Source organism: Sardina pilchardus, chromosome 4 (genome assembly GCF_963854185.1).
Source record: "Sardina pilchardus chromosome 4, fSarPil1.1, whole genome shotgun sequence".
In the NCBI taxonomy this organism is placed as follows: Eukaryota; Metazoa; Chordata; class Actinopteri; order Clupeiformes; family Clupeidae; genus Sardina; species Sardina pilchardus.
In genome coordinates, this window is record NC_084997.1 from 24,105,731 (window position 1) to 24,123,915 (window position 18,185).

Below are 18,185 nucleotides of genomic sequence, written 5' to 3' on the forward strand. Positions count from 1 at the left end.
CTAGGAAGAAGGAAACTTTTGCGAACACAACACGGAAAAGACTGAAACAGGCTAACCAGGCTATAAAGGCTACATTACGATCGTTTTAATCTGGTGAAATTAATTACAACTAGAGGTAAACCTGTGTAGGCTACAGTACGGTTTGCAATCGAGGCACACACTTTGAGGGTTGTAGCCCAACAATTTCAAATTTCAGCAACTATCTATCGTAATGTCTGCGAGTCAGGACGACACGGCTCAAATGATGAACCCACAGGTAATTCATAATATAGCCTATTATACTTTTTTTGATCCCTTGAGAGTGAGTCTGAGGATTTTGTACAGCAAATGTCATGTTTTTATTAGATCAGCCCATCTGACCAAGTTGATTGAAGGAGTTCATTTCGAGTTGCTTTCGGCGCTAAGACGATACCTAGGCTACTTGACTTGATGTTGCATTTTTGTAAACAATGTAGCCTAGTAGGAGGCAAAAGCTAATGTATCTTTCAATAGCAACATTCATACAATCAAATAGCAACATTGAATAAAAAAATATTTGTAGGCTACATTCTTCGTGTCGAATTTCACAGTGTTGGTTTGGCATGCTCAATAGCGACATCAGCCAGAGTTGGAAAGTGGTGGGTTTGCCATAACGCTTGTCAGTTCAAAGGTGTAACTCGTCCTTTTTCCAAAATTCTACTGTACTTAAAAACGGATTTAATTCTGAAAGCCTCATGATTTCTTTTCATGTTGATACGTAGCCTAAACAGTGACCCACTCTGCATATTGATGAAAAGCACATAGGCTGTCAGTGATGGCTGTTGAAATGACTGTAGCCTATCCCTGTTCATCCTTCTTCGTCCCTCTTCATAGCAGCTCCTCAGCGAGGATGAACAGGCCCTCAGCCGAGCACGAGCAGAGTTGGAGCAATGGAAGGTGCTGTAGCCTACTGTAGTTTTTACTACACACGGGGTTGTACTGTATTGTTGTGTTCATATTCCTTATATGAAGGTTGGCCTAATGTAAAGATCATGTTATTTGATGTAGGTGAAAGTTGAGAAAGCAGATCAAGAAAAATCAAGATTGACATTGGAAAAACTGGATACAGATGAAACTAAGAAAAAAGCCCAGAACTCCACCGCTGCGATCTTAGACGCCCAAGCACAGCTGGCTTCGGATTCTGAAAATAAAAGAAAGGAGATTGAGGTATGGCCTGCCGTCTCTGAAGAGGGGATTTTAGCATATAATTCCTACCTCGTGAATAAGGAGAAAGAACATCATTTGATGATATTATGAAATATTTTTTATTACATCATCACCATGCATACATCAACTAATCAGTGCCTGCAATATGCAGTGCCTTCTTGTTCTTATTTATACTTTTTTTTTTTTACTTTGCTTATAGATTATAACATTGTGTGTAGTTTATTATTATTTGTTATCATGTATAGCCACAGATGACTATCTAAACTAAACTCTGTGGTCAACCAAGCTGTAATGATGAAATACAACGGTTCCCCCCTAAATGGCATAATTTTATCTCATAAAAAGATACAACTCCAAAAAATTGACCAAGAGAACAGAGATCTGAGGAATAAACTCCAGAGGCTGGATGAAGAAAGGAAAGCCAAAAAGGCGGAAACTCAAACCCTTCAGAGGAGGTTTAAGGTACTGTAGGCTATGCTTTGCTTGGTCTATTTAGCAGTAAATTTGGTGTTTCCAGTTTGTTAAAAGATTAGGTTAATGTAGCGGTTAGAGTTGTTCATTAAAATGAGCAGGACATTGATTTGTTTAGGTGTGAACTCTATTAAGTTAAGCCCACTATATTCCATGATGTAATGGAACAAGTGGCATTATCAAATAGATTTTTCTTTCGCGAGTTGTATCAGTGCTTTAGTGCTGTCGGTGTGTTATTCTCAGATAAGAGCTGAGATCCCTGAGAAGCGTGTGAAGTTTTCTGGCGTGGAGAAAGCGGAGGAGAGGGAGTCCTCCACCGACACAGAGGGGGTCTTCACCATCACTCAGAGACCCTTTATATTCCTGAGTGGAGGGGAGGCTCTCATCACCTTCGAGGAAGAGAAGGGTATGTGCAAGCAGTTCCCATGCAGAACAGCATCTACTGTATAAATAAGAAATGAGGGCAAAGAAAAAACATTTCCTGTTGAAATATAATGAGCACTGTGCACTGTCATTGTAGTGTTTGTCGGAAAAAAATGTAATTATTTAATCAGAAGACTTTGGTTGGTACGTGAAATGAACAAATATGTAATTATCTTGGTTTACGCATAACAATCTTTTTTTTTTACTGGGGGAGTATCACAATTTCAAACTTCATCTGAAATTAAAAATAAAATAGGAGTCAAAACAGCTGGGATCTACAGTGTATTTTTCATTTGTAGTGGCGCAGCAGATCCTGCGCATGGCGAAGTGCTCCGTAGCCCTCGACCGAAACAAGATGGACATCAAACCCTTCTGCTTGAACCTGGAGCCTTCTGTGAAATTTGAGGTACTGTTGATCAGTGTGCCCCTAGTTCTACTACCATTTTACCCCTATCTAGTATTCGTCCATGCGGAATTGCATTTTGGAGCAAGAAAGGAGGGCAAGGTTTATCTGTGGAACTATCATCCATATTCAACATTTTCATTTTGGATTTTAAATATAATCCAACTGGAAAAAAAATTATGTAAAAAGATGATGCACACGACAACTCAAGACAAAAGGAGAGCATTGTTTTGAGAGCATGAAACTGAACATAGTAAAATAATCATTACATTTCGATTATGTTGTTTTCATAATTGTTGGAAGTCATTATCACAATTAATCAATTAATTTGATTAATTGCACAGCCCTAGCTGTGGCACTGACAGATTGACCTTTGTTTTTTGTTTTTTTATATAGGTGCACCTGAACGTCTCAAAGAAGACCGTGCAAGTCTCTCAGGCTCCCCCAGTCCTACCCGAGGAGCGGATGAAGGACAGACTGGAGATCAGTTTCTCCCGGCCGAGTCGCGGAGGGGGCGAGGTGGAGAAGGTCTCGTACGACAAGAATTCTGGGACTGCTGAGATCACCTTCCTCAACACTGGAGGTGCATGGGGACAGGAGTCTGTCTGCTTAATAGCAGGCACACTCCAGATAGTATGCATCATTTAGTGCAGAAAATGCCTCCATTATAATGATTATGTCCTATTAGGGTTGGGTATGGCCTGCAACCTCACAATAAAAAATGTGTCCTAACACAGTGTCCTAAACCTTAATATCGTACACCTGAAAAAAAAACACTTCTTAAAAGGTCTTAAAAGCTAAATTAGATGAGTCTTTTTTAATCTGAGAGTTATTGACTTATTTTCTGTTTTATCTTATTCTTTTAAACTACTCAGGTTTATCTAGTCTAACTTGCTCCATTAATTTACTGTATTTCTGACTTTCTTTTCATAGTTTTCTGTAAACAAAAGGAACACTAATCATTCTTGTTTCTTCAGTTGCTGAGAGGCTGGCTCTGAGAGGGAAGTACCCTGTGGATACTGGCAGAGAAACGATGGTGGATGTTAATCCCCTTTACAACTATCGGCTGAAAAAGTTCCAGGTTAGTTTCTGTGTGCTATTATGAGGCCGCTGATGTAGGCCTGTTTTCTTTTGGACCTTATTGGTCCCACTTATAGAGGCACAGTGTTGCTGAAATAGTAGTTTACTTCTACTCCATTATCCTCCAACACCTTACAGATGCAGGAAGAATAAACATACAGCACAAGCAGAATACCATGTGATATAAGAGTATTACAGCATATTTATATTAATATATTATACGCATGTCTTTGTCTGCAGACCTACTGTGGCACTCCGAAGCGCTCCATTCTGCTGAGGGGCATCCAGGACGCCATGGATGAGGAAGATCTGCAGGACCACCTGGAGATTCACTTCCAGAAGCCCAGCAACTATGGAGGAGAGGTAGAGAGCATCAAATACGTCTCCACAGGCAACGAGGTGAAGGCCTTCTTCAGTGAGGATGTGGGTGTGGAGGCTTAAATTCAGCCGTGTCAAAGCAATCACGTACCATGAGTCTTCAGAGGGGTATATATACTTACATTATGCTGATTTCTTAGTTCATTAAACCATACACAGGGTATGTCTACGTTGGGGGAGTGTGTGAAGGGAGTTTTGGTTCTGTAGTACTGTTGTCATGTTTTTATTTGTACTATATTACCCTTCAACCTATATTGGTAACCTATATTTTTCAGAATTCTGAAATATTAAGCAGTGATTTGATTATTTTGCAAAACCTTTTGAATTTGAAATCATAACCAAAGTTCTCAGTCTAGTCTACACTACAGTTTATGGGTACAGAAATCATGGCAGTAAAAGTGACAGGGCTGATTCTACAAAGGAATTCAAGTGACTTTACGTGGACTTGCATTATGTTATGACATAGTTATGGTATGTACTTCATTATGCGCTTGCATGGGATATACCGGTTTGTTGATTGCTGTGTGTGCACTTGATATAGAACACAGTGTACAGTATGTGAAAAGCTATAAGTGTTGAATGTGTATCATCATCATATGGATTGTAATAACTTGTAATAAATCCTACAGCATATTGCACATATTTCATAGTGAAGTCAAGTTATTGCCTGTTCAGCGTAGACAGGTTAGACATAGCTGCTCATATTGGCCCTACATTGTGATGACTGTTGCTATAGCACAGCTGAACTTGGTTATATGAAAGGGTGTTTTTTTTTCATTCTTTTTTTTTATCTCTACTCAGCTGATAAGGAACAGAAGCTTTTGTTTCTAAAAAAAAAAAAACACTGTATTTTGATTTCAAAAGGCTATGAAAGTGAACGTGGTCATAGATAAAGCCCTACTGGAAATTAGAAAAATATTGAGTGAGTTTATGAAGGAGGTAAGTGTACTTATTCAATTTGCATATCATGACATCACTGCTTTTTATCCACATATTTTTCATCCAGTTTTTTTTCACTAGGAAAGCAGTACATTTTAAATCAACAGTTCATTATGGACACTACCATCAGGTATACCTCTGCCACCTTCACCTCTGTCTGGAGACTGAAGGTAAATAGCTCAGAGACTGATTAGACAACATGGTCACTCACTACAATGGGCATTTCACAGGCTCAATTAAGATATAGAAGGTAAATACACACTGAAATATTTCTGTAAGGGCCGTTTACATACTAACAGACATTGATAATAACATTTATATGCCTGTTAATGGTGAAAATTTGTGATTTATTTCAACATATCATATTCACACCAGGCTGTAGAGCAATCTGGTGTTGGTCCAACATGGTGTGCATGATTTGAGTTGGCCAAACTCTCTTTACTCTGAGGAACATGACGTGATGTTGCCATCTAGTGGTAGAGAGTACAAATGACATTTGACACTGCACTTGAATCTGTGGTCTGTTTTTCATCAGTGTTTGACACAATTTTACAACTTTGGTGCTCAGAGGGTTGGGTTTCATTCGACTCACTCAACATAATGGCCACTAAAGGCCAATCAAAATTCAGCATCCAAATCAAGTCAAATGCTGAATAACTGCCACAATCTTGCACGTATGCCAAACATATGAAACATATATGATACAAGATTCAAGATTCAAGATTCAAGAGTTTTTTATTGTCATTCCAAACAACCACTTCAAGAAGTGCAGTATGGAACGAAATTGCGTTGCATAGGACCACCATAAAAGCAGCAATAAAACACCATCAGATAGAAGAATACAAGAATACAAGTTTTTAAAATAAATAAATAATCTATGATGTTGTAAAAATATATATATATTATAAATAAGATAGCTAGCATTTTAGGATGACAGATATTGATGACCCACACATACTCATACATATCCATACACATATCATATGTACACATACACACATCCATACATACATACGCATACACCCACATCCATACACAGATTAGATTATCCATACACAGATAGATACAGTAGTTTCTTGGAACCCTATGATTGCCGCATGAGCATCTGTGCATGAAATCAGCTTGAAGGTAGCAATTTCTTTACAAACGTTACATGTACACATACAGGGACACACAAACACACATACACGTATACTCACACTCAGACTCACTCACACACTCATGCAGGCACACATGCACTCATGCAGACACACATACATGCATACAGGTGCACACACACACTCACAAAGCTACACACACAAACACACACAGGTACACAGTAACAGCAGTACACACGGTTTGTACTGTACATGTACATACATACAGGCACACTACCAGTGCAAACACGAAACAGACACACAAGCACACACGCACACAGACAAGTACATGTGTGCACATACGTTTGTACAGACACACAAATATACACCCCCACCACCATCCCATTGTTGCAGCCCAGCCCAGAACCGGACAATTCCGCTGTCATGCTACTGCGCACCAACAACCCTCTAGGGCGTTACCGCTTGGCCACTTCCACAAGTTTCACAGCCCTGTGGTAAGTGCAGATCTTGGGGTGCGCCCATACCTCTGGGCTAGGATCTGTAGATCCCATAGAGCAGTGGTTCCCAACCTGGGGTCCGGGGACCCCAACAGGGGCCGCCAGAGATTGCAGGGGGTCTGCACAATCTGGGATGAGCTGAGGTTGTGAGATTACCAAAATTATATTTGCGCACATTAAATGTATAAAATCCCAATAAAATAACACACCCAGTTGGATAATCAAAACTGTATAATTCAAATCAAACATATTTAAATTCATGCAGTTATTTATTACCTCTGACCTCTGGACTTGCATAAGCAACCCACAGGTCAGGTTAGGCATTGGTAATTCATCCCCGGAACCTGATTGTTGAATAAAACAATGTCTTCTGTGTAGGAGTTCAGGTAGGAGGCTTGCCTTGAAGGAAAAAAGGTTGGGAAAAACTGCCATAGAGGATACAAACTGGCTTCACATTGGTCCTCTCCTCGCCAGTTGAGTTCTTACTCAATGATGGCCCTCGGTGGCACTCTAGCCACCTCCTCCACGTCCAACGGATCTCACCCTCCGAGCCAAAACCCCCAACTTGGCAGGACGGCCTAGCACCTCCGATTGCCCCCGCACAGGTCTCAGACACTCCTGTTACCCTGGCATGCTCAGTGTTGTGTGTATTCGTTACAGGCTGCCCAGCCTCTGCCCCCTGGCTCCCAGTGACCTGCAAAAAAGGCCCTAGAAATAAGCTTAATATTCCTAAATCTAGTCAAAAGTCTAGCCACTGAAATATCATAATGTGCCTTCAAACTAGACAAAAAGGACTTGAGCAAACTGAGACTAAGCAATGAAATCATATTTATTTGTGACAGAGTGACTTAGAATGAGGAATTTAGTCACTAAATGAGCTGACTATTAGAATTGATATCTTAAAATAAGATTAATAACTATCAACAATAATCTTAAACATGTTATTCTTATGGATATCTCCTTTTTTATGTAAATCAAGTTTCTAGGCTAAGTATACATGCATATATTGTACAAGAATTTGGTCTCTGCATTTGTCCCATCTGTGAATTAGTGAACACACAGTGATGTGGAGCATCTGGAGCAGTGAGCTGCCTTGCTACAGTGGCACTCGGGGAGCAATAAGGAGTTACAGTACAGTAGGTGCCTTAACTCCCACCTACATTACTCCTATGGCTGGGGATCGAACCAGCATCCCTTCAGTTACAAGGCCAGAAACTAAACAGTAGGCCAGTGCTGTCCCGTGACTGTGCTGACTTTAAGAATTAATACCTTGAAGATTAATTCATTTAAATTAAAGAGACACAATATCGTAAAACAGCACGATAAAAATAAGCTACGTTGTCTCAAATTAAGGCACCAGAGGCATTTTGTTCTTAGCATTTCTTAATAATCTTAAATTGAGAAGTTGTCCGCACCTTGTTACTAGTTAAATCAAGCTTGATATTAGTTGGTAAATCTTATTAAGAAAGAGTTGTATATTTTTTCTCAAAATGAGACAATTGCTTGGCAAGATTCTTTTTCTTGTTCAACTGAATCAGTTTTTGCAGTGTGACCTGGTTGAGCCAATTTCCGCGCTCACTTTCAGTGATGCATTGTGCTGTTCTATTGTGCTGAACATATTGGGTTATGCCTAATCAATGAGTGTTTGATTGTTTGGATTTGTTGGACAAGGATATACTAACACGTTGAGTTGATGCTACCGCTTGTGTGTCTGATCTTTATCAAATTACACTTGCCTTGACTTGCCTTGCCTTGAAGCTGGTCCTATGATATTCCACAGACACAGAAGTCTGCCCCAGTACAAATGAAAAGTAGGTTGCTAACTCAGAATAAAAGACGGATTTATCCAGTTTTTTGGTAAGAAATTCAAAAGAACAGTTCAAGGAAATACGTGTCATTTGGGAATAAGTCATCTAAAACCAGTAACAACACACAGAAAACCACCTGTATAGTTTTACACAAATGGAAAACCTATACTTTTTAAAAAATAGAGAACAACAGTTGCCTTGTCTGACTGGGTCCAGGAAGATGCCAGAAAAGTGCCACATTATGTACCGCCATCCTCCTTCCACTAACAGGTTTGCATGTTACAGACTGTATATAAGGGTGGGAATGAACCTGTCTTCCATCAGAGTAACCTCAACAACTCAGCCATGTCTCTCCACATCGCAACACTTCTCTTTGCCCTGCACTGCCTGCTGACTGCATGCAATGGTAAGTTCATCTCACTGTCCGTTGACTTCATCTCTGGGTACATTCATCTGTTTCTCAATCCTGTGCACCTTGTCCTTCTTTCCCTGTTGTGCCCACCTGTCTCAGCTCCACCTGACTACTTACCCTTAACTGTTTTTATTCTTTCTTGCAGGACATAGTCACAGTTGTGAACAAATCCAAGAGATTCCTACTTGTTTACAACAATTAAACTGCACCGATGGCAATAATGATACATTGACATCGATGTATCACAGATTGGTTCAGATTGATGCTGGTGTTGGACAGGTGATTGGGGTGACCCAAAATGACTATGTCTTTGCACTGCTTGGATCGTATTGGAGTTTTCTTGGCAGACTGAAACAGGTCACGGTGGGCCCAGCAGGAACCTGGGGAGTCAACAGAGAAAACCGCATCTTCAAATTGGTTGCGGCTAACTTCGTGGAAGTACCTGGTAAGACCAACTTCACCACTGAATGTATTTAATAGTCAGGTATAACATTACCTCAGTGTTTCGACATGATTTCATAACAGGGATTTATTTGAATATATATATACAGTATATATAGTTTTTTTTGTGATTAACTTTTTATTGAAAGTTTCACAACTTAAACAAAATTAATATTTGTTTATAAAATATAAAAACAAAGCATGTCAGAAATCAAAATGTCAACATTTGTTTTACCTCAGAAGGTCATCGTGCAAAAATGCTAAATAAATTTTGATGTTTTAATTATCATAATAAATTATTAACAATGAATAACTTAGGAGAATTCCAGTGTTTTTTCACATAAATACCATAGATGCCTGTTTCTCGAGGTCAAAGAGTAGGCTACTGTTACCAACGATCGGTAGGCTATAGCCTACTTAGCTGAAGTTGCTACAGCCAACAGCTACAGCTGCTAGGCAACTACAGTGCTACACTCGTGAGCCCTCATGGTCATGCTCCAGAGTGTAGAAATGTAGTTGAATGATTTAAGGCTTAAAGTCATGTGGTCTAGTCTTGTATCAATTCATCAAAATTGGTCTGACACAATCTATTTAGCCTGTGCTAAGAGAAAGAAAATGGATGGTGAGTTGATGTTTGCTGTAAATGACAAAACATGTTTTAGCCTTATAGTTGGTTTTATATTGAATGGATATGTAATGCAAAAAGGGCTGTAAAACGTATGTTCAAGTTTACAATAACACTGTGTTTGTTGTGCAGGCCAGCTCTTGAAGCAGATTGATGCTGGTGGAGACCAGATTGTGGCGGGAGTCAATGATCTTGATTTCCCCTTCTGTCTTGATATGGACAGCACAGTCAGCTATAGTGGACCACACAGTCCTGTAAACTGGGTCGACCTTGATGGCAGTCTAAAACAATACAGTTGTGGCCCTTATAGCTGCTGGGGTGTTAACAGTCAGGATCAAATCTTTTTGAAGAAGGTAAGGCTGGACTGGACTGTCTAAATTGACTTGATTTCACTTATCCACCTTGTGAAAATGTTTTCACAAAAATCTCAGGCACTTACAGTACGAGGGTTATGTATTTTAAAAGCCTTTTATCTCTAATATTTAATCTTTAATCTTTAATCACAAATAAAAATGATAATAAAAAAAAACAATTTAAACTTTTTGGATCCCTAAACTGAAGAGCGCCAGAATGCTTCACCCTAGCAGCACTCCTTCCAATTTGTTTGCGTTGACTTCAACTCATCCACCTTTGTTGGATTCTCAAGGGGGTGAATTCCAGTCATTGTCAGGGAGTCAGTAACTGGCAGCATATTCCAGGATCCTTGTCTATGATTGACGTGGGAGGTGACGGCTCTGTCTATGGAGTAAATTCTAATGGAGATGTGTACCGCAGGTTTGTCTTGGCCAAAAGTATTTTTTTCATAATTCCATAATCATGATCATTTATTTTGCCCTCAACTCTATTTCACCATGTGGTGAATTCCATTGCAGGGATTTCGTAACTGACTGTAAACCTGAGGGTAATGGCTGGTCCCAGATTCCGCTCTTCAGCGGTCAAGTGGAGCAGGTGTCCTACGATACGGGTCATCTCTGGATCATCCTGAAGAATGGCGTCATCCACGACTGCCCTGTCTAAGCACTGCTCTTCCACAGAGGCAGTCCTGCTGCATGAACCCTGCAGTGCTTAATTAGTTTCTTTGCTGATTTGCTTACAATTTCAAGAGTAACTAGAAAAGCACTCTTGAAGTGGGAGTGATTGGTGATTCAGATCACTCTCAAAATGTAATCGTTTCTTCCTTGGATCATTTCAGACCTTTCCTGAAAATTCCATCCAATTTTTTTATCTTGCTAACAAACAGACAAACAGACAGACAGACAAACAACCCCAGATGAAAACATAACCTCCTTGGTGGAGGTAATAGTCGTGTTGTGCTTCTGTCAAATTATCCAGTTTGGTTGATTTGTAAAAACACATATATTGTGTTGATTGAAAACAACAGCGTCTTTATCCTTATCCTTTATCCTGAAGTGATGCAGCTCTTGCGTGATAGTATATTCAGGTGGTCTTTTCCTGCAATCTATCTGCAACTACGGGCATTTTTAAGTCCCCAGAATGAAAATGAACATAAATTTCAAAATTTGAACTGAAATGTTTTTGAAATGTATGTGCAGTGGTATGGTACACTTTGACAAAAAAAAGAATCCCCAAAAAATGTGATTTAATAACATTTCCAACTCATTTAACATGTCAAAACACCCCTTTTGGTTGTGTCCCCGGACGACAAAATCCACGATTAAACATTTTAAAAGGGCTTTTTTTAAAAATAAAAAAAATATAAAAAAAATGTATTCTATTAAAGAAAAATATACTTTTAATCATGCTAAAGTTCTTTTTTGTCTTTCAACATTATTTATATGATTTAAAAATTAAAATGCACCTGTCCCTAACTTTTGAGTCCTTACCGCAACACTTATGAAATGCCATAGAAAAACATATTTCCCCAAGCCAAACAAATCTAGTTTCCATGGACACCAAAGACTTCAGGAGACCACATTGTGCACATAGTTTGACCTTCCACAATATGTGTCCCAAAATTTGGAGAAATCAAGGTAAATATGATAACTCCCTATGTAGTACTTATTGTGTGTCCTTACCGGGCAGCCTAGTAATTCTGTATTTTGCATAAAATTTTAAAAATAAAATAATATTAAAACGTAACTAGTGTATATAAGAGAGTGTGAGAAATAGCTAATTCAGCAGACCTTGCTAGATGTCTTTTTTCTTCAATAGCTTAAATGTCATTACCGCAGCATGTCCTTACCGCAGCACTTCTGCCAGGGACTCTACTTTCAGGATGCTTAGATTAGATATGTTTTCATTTTTGATGAAGATTTTGATAGTAAATAACTAATAGACCAATATATATGCTTGATCAATGAAAAATACCATTTTCACGGCTTAGTTGATGTATTTTCATTCAGAGAAACACCCTTTGGTCAATTTTCGTCCATAATTATACAGAAAAAAATGACCAAATAGTGTTTTCAAGCTGTTTTAGTACTATTGCTTACTACCCTGTCCCTGTGTCCCTATGTGCCTGTGTTGTGTTCAATTTCAAACATCCACATATACTGAGACACTGTACAGACATTTTGCTCGGTTCACAATTGTTGTCATTACCGCAACAAGATGTCATAACTGTAGCAATATGTCATTACCGCAGCAATGCATTTATCTTTTTTCTTTTCTTTTTTTCTAAAAAATGTGTTCATAAAAATGTTTTCAAAGTTATCGAACATGTAGACTACATATTGGAGCAATATTAAATTATATACATTTGTCATTTTTGTTATTTTGGTGAGTATGAGTACTATTGACATTTGTGTCAACGGTCCGATTCCTCTCCTGGTACACAGGAAGTCTTAACATGTTCTATTTTAACATGTTTATTAAATTCATTGAGGATGATTACAAGTAAGGGTTGATTGCAGTGAATACAAAGGTGAGGAAATTGTGTGAAATTTTTACAAATATATATGGATAAATTTACTGTTCTTTCTCTGTTGCGGTAATGACATTCCCTGAGAAACAAATTAAGAAAATCATAAAAAAATCATGTGTTCACAAAAATGTTTTCAAAGTTATCAAACATGTAGACTACATATTGGAGCAATATTAAATAATATACATTTGTCATTTTAGCTTTTTTTTTTGTGAGTATGAGTAGGCTACTATTGACATTTGTGTCAACGGTCTGATTCCCCTCCTGGTACACAGGAAGACTTAAAATGTTCTATTTTAACATGTTTATTAAATTCTTTTAAGATGATAAGTAAGAGTTGATTGCAGTGAATACGAAGGTGAGGAAATTGTGTGAAAAAAATAAAAGAAATATGGATACATTTACTGTTCTGTCAAGCCTCCGCGTGAAATAAAAAATCGATTTCTGAGCAATCGATGTCACCTAATTCAGCACCTTCATGGTGGACAGTGCCTTATACGTCGGACGTAAGGAGCTTTTCGTAAGAAGACTCCTAACGGGCCAGTCACACGCTTGCGTCCGCCAACGTTCGTCCGTTGTTTTCCCATTCACTTTACATTGGCTGGACTTCATTTCATGCCGCACTGAATTGTGGGTCCGATGCGTTGCCTGAGATACGTTGCCTCCGCTAAAAAGTTGAGAAATGTTCAACTTTTGACGGATCGCGCAAGCGCCAGCCAATGAAATTCCGTGTATGCAAATTTTCGAACACTGACAAACCAATCAGTTCGCGTTTATGGAAATGTGACAAAATGAGGCATACGTTGGCGGACGCAAGCGTGTGACTGCCCCAGTGATAGTTCGGGAACCACGACTAGAAAGGTAAACAACTTTGGTAAGTTATAACTTTGGAGTCTTCGTAGCTCGCTAAGAGTGAACGTTATCGGGAAACCGGCGCCATCATTTAGAGTTTGTTTTAAAGATGGCTTAACATTAGGGCAGTAAGAATCATATAATTCTGAATATAATTCTGAACCTTGGTTCTCTAAAAGAGGACATTAATCACTGGAACATCATCCCTGCATCTCCAATCTGATCTCCAATGATCAATTTTAGGGATTTTTTGCAGGCCTTAAACTTAGAGTGTAACTCTGTTACAGTACACAAAGAAAAGAGCTATAACTGTAGGCCTATGCTGTGCTGTTGTAGTGTGGACACCTTTTTTGTTGTGCGGTTCTTTTGAGTTTTGTGGAATTTTATTTGGCTCTTCATGCTAGACTGGTTGGCCACCCCCTGAACTAGTCCTCTGTTACCTCAATGAGTCATTGAGGCTGGACAGGTTAACATCTTGTGTCTCCTTCAGAGAACTGAGGTTACTGGATATTCATAACATTCTCTTTCAGTCCAGTTCAGTCAATGCTACTGTATATTCATAACGTTCTCTTTCAGTCCAGTCAATGCTAACCAATGGGTACACATATACTGTACCACAGCCTCCATTGCGAAAGTGGCCTAATATTCACCCAGAACCCAATATTAGCAGGTGAAAGTAGTGGTGCTGCACACACCTGATTAGTAGTGAGAATGACCTGACATTAGCCTACACAGGTAGCGATCTGACGACAGACAGTCATGTGATCAGCATGAGGTGTGGTACAGACTGCCAGTGTCTTTCAGTTGAAAATGTTGCACAAGCATCACACTGAGAACTGCACATAGGCTACTGTATCTAACCTGAGGTTGTAGTATCAATGAACGGTAGTAGTTTACTGGCACTGGCGCACTGCATTCAGGTACGTGACTGTGAGTCCTAAAGTAGGACTTCTGGGGAGATGGTGGTGATGGTGGTGGTGGCTCCGGGAGGCGGGAGTGGAAGAGCAGGTGGGGCTGGCGCCCTCTATGCCATGCAGTACCTCCGAATTATGGTCATCACAGGCAGGGTGTCGCTGGTGTCTGCACGTTAGGAGCTTCAGCGGAAGCAGCCGCATCATCCTTCGGAGTGGCTTCATATCTCTCCCAGCGTTCCTGAGTCGAAGAGACCTCTGGGCAAATCCAGGGGCATCAAGAAGGGGGAGCCGCTCCCAGTGAGCCACAGGTGCCAGGACTGGGTTACTATAGAAACCCTGGGCACGGGCTTGGGCCAAAGTCGTACCTTCCGCAGTTTGGTGAGCTCAGCTGTGATCATGAGTGGATGACGAGCAAACTCCACATATTTATTGTAAAATGTATTAGGCAAAGGCTATTTACACCCTACAAATATCAATGTAGGCTATCTTATTCGTACCAGTGTATAATTATTTGCTATTCATGGTGTGCTGTTAGGCTGGGTGAACCCTGCCTGAACTTCCGGGGAATTTGACTTTCGCCCGGCAGGTCAGACTGGAAACCAGCAGATCTATCTGCTCTGTTTACTGCCAGAACCTTTGGCTCCAATCAGAAACTAGCTCATCCAAAAGACGCACCGGATGATTGGTCTGATTGGTTGAAGGCGTACCGAGTCATTTGAACTATGCTCATTGATCACGCCTCTTGTGCAGTAGAGTCAAAGCGCAGCCTCCCCAGACTAATGTTCAATCTCAAAAGATTGAGCTTATGGTGAAAACCAGACTGTATGTGTCAATGAAGTGAAATGTCATCTTTGATATGCTTTATTAATCACCAAAATCACAAGACATCAGATATTAGTTATCATTATGATTATTTGACAGATTGCAGGGAAAAAAAACAACCTGAATATACTATCACGCAAAGGCGACACCACTTCAGGATATTCTACAGTAACTAAAGAGTCTGAAAACTGTTGTTTTCAATCTACACAATAGATGTGTTTTTACAAATCAATTGGATAATTTGACAGAATCACAGCATAATCATTAGGCTACTGTTCAAATTGCAAGAACATCAAAAGCCGCAGTGAAAATAATGAAGGGCTGCAGCAGGCTAATGAATTGAGTAATGAAGCTGCAGGGTTCATGCAGCAGGGCTGCCTCTGTGGAAGAGCATCGCTCACACAGTGCAGTCGTAGATGGCACCGCCCTTCTTCAGGACGATCCAGAGATGACCCGTATCGTAGGAGACATGCTTCACTTGACCGCTGTAGATCGAGACGTGGGTCCAGCGGGTACCCTGAGGTTTACAGTCAGTTACGAAATCCCTGCAAAGGAATTCACCACGTGATGAAATACTTTAGAGCTGAGGGGAAAATAAATTATCATGATTATGGAATTATGAAAAAAATACTTTTGGCCAAGACAAACCTGCGGTACACATCTCCATTAGAATTTACTCCATAGACGGAGCCGTCACCTCCCACCTCAATCATAGACAAGGATCCTGGAATATGCTGCCAGTCACCAACTCCCTCACAATCAGTGGAATTCACCCCCTAGAGGATCCAACAAAGGTGTGTGAGAAAAATTACATTTTGTTTTTTTTCTTAGTGATCATTCCCCAAGTGGTCCTGTCCAACCTTTACCTTCCTCACAAAGATTTGATCCTGACTGTTAACACCCCAGCAGCTGTAAGGGCCACAGCTGTAGTACTTTAGGCTGCCATTAATGCCGACCCAGTTTGCGTCACTTTTTTCTCCAGTGTAGCCGATCGTGCTGTCCATTGGGAGACAGAAGGGAGTATCATCATGATTGGCTCCTGACACAAACTGGTCTCCACCAGCATCAATCTGCTTCACGAGTCCTACACGACAGAAACATTAACTTATTATTGTTTACTTTCCCATAAGGAAACATGTCATGTAAAAATATACAGGAGTCACACCAGAATGAATTAGCAGAGTTTGACAAAAAAGTGAATGGGGTTAGAATCCCAGACATCAAACACAATGCTATTGTATGCACATTATAAACATGATCATACATGAATTTGACAGCCTTTAGAGACTGAAACAATCAATATGAAATCTAGAGACATAGTCATATTCAGGGCTGGACTGGGACAAAAAACAACAACAACAAAAAAAACACCCATTTTTCACACCCACCATGATTGGTCAGACACATTCCCTACAGACAATCCACTAAAAATATGTGTGCATTCAATGCCATAGAAGTTGCCTTGTGTTCTGCATTCCTATGATGGTTTTGGATCTTTCAAGGGGTCTCAAAATATTAGCACTACTATGGAAAATGAACCAATGGACCGCTGTCAGCTATCTAATTGCTGGCACAGCCAAAAAGCGTATTTGGCAAGTAAGATATTTGATTGGGCCATGCCAGCGTCAGAATGAAAAATGACTCAATGGGCCACTGTCAGCTCTTTGAGGGCCAGCGCTGTCAGAAAATAAATAAATAAATAAATAATATACAGTATAGCCTAAATTCTAATTACATTGGCGATTCAGCCCAAACGTTGGCTATCCCATATGGCCAGTCCAGCCCTAGTCCTATTGCATTTTCAACTCTTAAAATGGCTGCATCCAACACTTTGATTGTTTCCCCACTATTCAATATATTATCAGTGGTGAAGTTGGTCTTACCAGGTACTTGCACAAACTTAGTTGCAACCAATTTGAAGACGCTGTTTTCACTGTTGACTCCCCAGATTCCTGCTGGGCCCACAGTGACATGCTTCAGTTTGCCTGCGACATGTGTCCATTTCGATTCATACAGTGTGTAGATATCGTGATGTGTGTTCACCCCAATCACCTGTCCAACCCCTGCATCAATTTGAATCAGGCTACCATGGACCAGTTTACAACTATATGCTGTAAGAAAAATGAAAAACAGTTAAAGGTAGGTAGTCAGGTGTAGCTGAGTCAGGAGGGCAGAACAGAGAAAGATGAAAAACATCCACAGGATTAATAAATAGATGATTAAATCAGATAGTGAGATGAACTTACCATTGGATGCAGTCAGCAGGCAGTGCAGGGCAAAGAGAAGTGTTGTGATGTGGAGAGACATGGCAGAGTTGTTGAAAGGTAAGTCTGATGGAAGACAGGTTCATTCCCACCCTTATATACAGTCTGCAACACGCATACTGTACCTGTTAGTGGAGGGAGGATGGCTGTACATAATGTGACACCTTTTTGGCATCTTCCTGGACCCAGCCAGATAAGGCAACTTTTGTTTCCTACTTTTGAGAGGTAGGTTTTCCATTTGTATATATGTGCTTTTGTGTGTTTTTACTAGTTTTGTATGACTTCCCAAATTGCACATATTTCATTCTCAACCTTTATACAGTCCACAACATATATAGTGGAATGAGGCCTAACGGCAGGATTCCACTAAACCTTGTTTAATCCTCATGTTATTCTTGGGGTCAATTTGACCCAAAGCCATGTTAAACATAAGGTTCACTTTTTTTTGCTCATGTTTCATGACTTTTCCTCATTTGGGTGCAACAGAGTAAAAGCATGATATTTGCATAGTAATATGTTTTCAATGTCCTGTACAAAGATTTTGTACATTGGTGTTCCTTGGGGTCAGTTTGACCTCAGCTAATAAGATACATATTTGACACATGTAGCACCCCTGTATGGTTTTACTTGTAGTGTTACAGTTAATACAGTGTTAAGAATATATACATTAGATACATTAAGAATAGATAT

At 39.8% G+C, this 18,185-nt stretch overlaps 3 protein-coding genes across 4 annotated transcripts; 2 read left to right on the forward strand and 1 right to left on the reverse strand.

Moving 5' to 3' along the window:
• Positions 1-12: 12 nt before the first annotated feature.
• nmi (N-myc (and STAT) interactor) lies at positions 13-4,578 on the forward strand. 2 transcript variants are annotated; one of them, XM_062534738.1, is made up of 9 exons: positions 13-256; positions 853-915; positions 1,027-1,185; positions 1,531-1,647; positions 1,900-2,062; positions 2,379-2,485; positions 2,879-3,065; positions 3,460-3,563; positions 3,803-4,578. In XM_062534738.1, the coding sequence occupies exons 1-9, from the start codon at positions 212-214 to the stop codon at positions 4,001-4,003; spliced, it is 1,146 nt and encodes a 381-aa protein (XP_062390722.1). In that variant the 5' UTR covers positions 13-211; the 3' UTR covers positions 4,004-4,578. The 2 variants fall into 2 exon arrangements, with proteins under 2 accessions (XP_062390722.1, XP_062390723.1); XM_062534739.1 differs by having other exon boundaries at positions 856-915.
• A 4,352-nt stretch (positions 4,579-8,930) lies between these two features.
• Positions 8,931-11,243, forward strand: LOC134078907 (fish-egg lectin-like). Its single transcript, XM_062535073.1, has 4 exons — positions 8,931-9,138; positions 9,892-10,112; positions 10,406-10,533; positions 10,632-11,243. Exons 1-4 carry the CDS (start codon positions 8,931-8,933, stop codon positions 10,774-10,776), a joined length of 702 nt encoding a protein of 233 aa, XP_062391057.1. The 3' UTR covers positions 10,777-11,243.
• Positions 11,244-15,254: 4,011 nt separating this feature from the next.
• On the reverse strand, positions 15,255-17,630 carry LOC134078654 (fish-egg lectin-like). Its single transcript, XM_062534740.1, has 5 exons — positions 17,478-17,630; positions 17,115-17,342; positions 16,098-16,315; positions 15,880-16,007; positions 15,255-15,776 (listed from the first exon to the last, which is right to left on the reverse strand). The coding sequence occupies exons 1-5, from the start codon at positions 17,536-17,538 to the stop codon at positions 15,629-15,631; spliced, it is 783 nt and encodes a 260-aa protein (XP_062390724.1). The 5' UTR covers positions 17,539-17,630; the 3' UTR covers positions 15,255-15,628.
• Between the last annotated feature and the right edge of the window lie 555 nt (positions 17,631-18,185).

Bases quoted from the DNA above. Each gene is read 5' to 3' on its own strand.
- nmi (XM_062534738.1), top strand. From the start codon at position 212: ATGTCTGCGAGTCAGGACGACACGGCTCAAATGATGAACCCACAG. The intron at 257-852 runs GTAATTCATAAT...CCCTCTTCATAG, and splicing joins CTCAAATGATGAACCCACAG to CAGCTCCTCAGCGAGGATGA. The intron at 2,063-2,378 runs GTATGTGCAAGC...TTTCATTTGTAG, and splicing joins CACCTTCGAGGAAGAGAAGG to TGGCGCAGCAGATCCTGCGC.
- LOC134078907 (XM_062535073.1), top strand. From the start codon at position 8,931: ATGTATCACAGATTGGTTCAGATTGATGCTGGTGTTGGACAGGTGATT. The intron at 10,113-10,405 runs GTAAGGCTGGAC...TGGATTCTCAAG, and splicing joins ATCAAATCTTTTTGAAGAAG to GGGGTGAATTCCAGTCATTG. The intron at 10,534-10,631 runs GTTTGTCTTGGC...ATTCCATTGCAG, and splicing joins AATGGAGATGTGTACCGCAG to GGATTTCGTAACTGACTGTA.
- LOC134078654 (XM_062534740.1), bottom strand. From the start codon at position 17,538: ATGTCTCTCCACATCACAACACTTCTCTTTGCCCTGCACTGCCTGCTG. The intron at 17,343-17,477 runs GTAAGTTCATCT...TTTTTCTTACAG, and splicing joins CCTGCTGACTGCATCCAATG to CATATAGTTGTAAACTGGTC. The intron at 16,316-17,114 runs GTAAGACCAACT...TCTGTCGTGTAG, and splicing joins TAAGTTTGTGCAAGTACCTG to GACTCGTGAAGCAGATTGAT.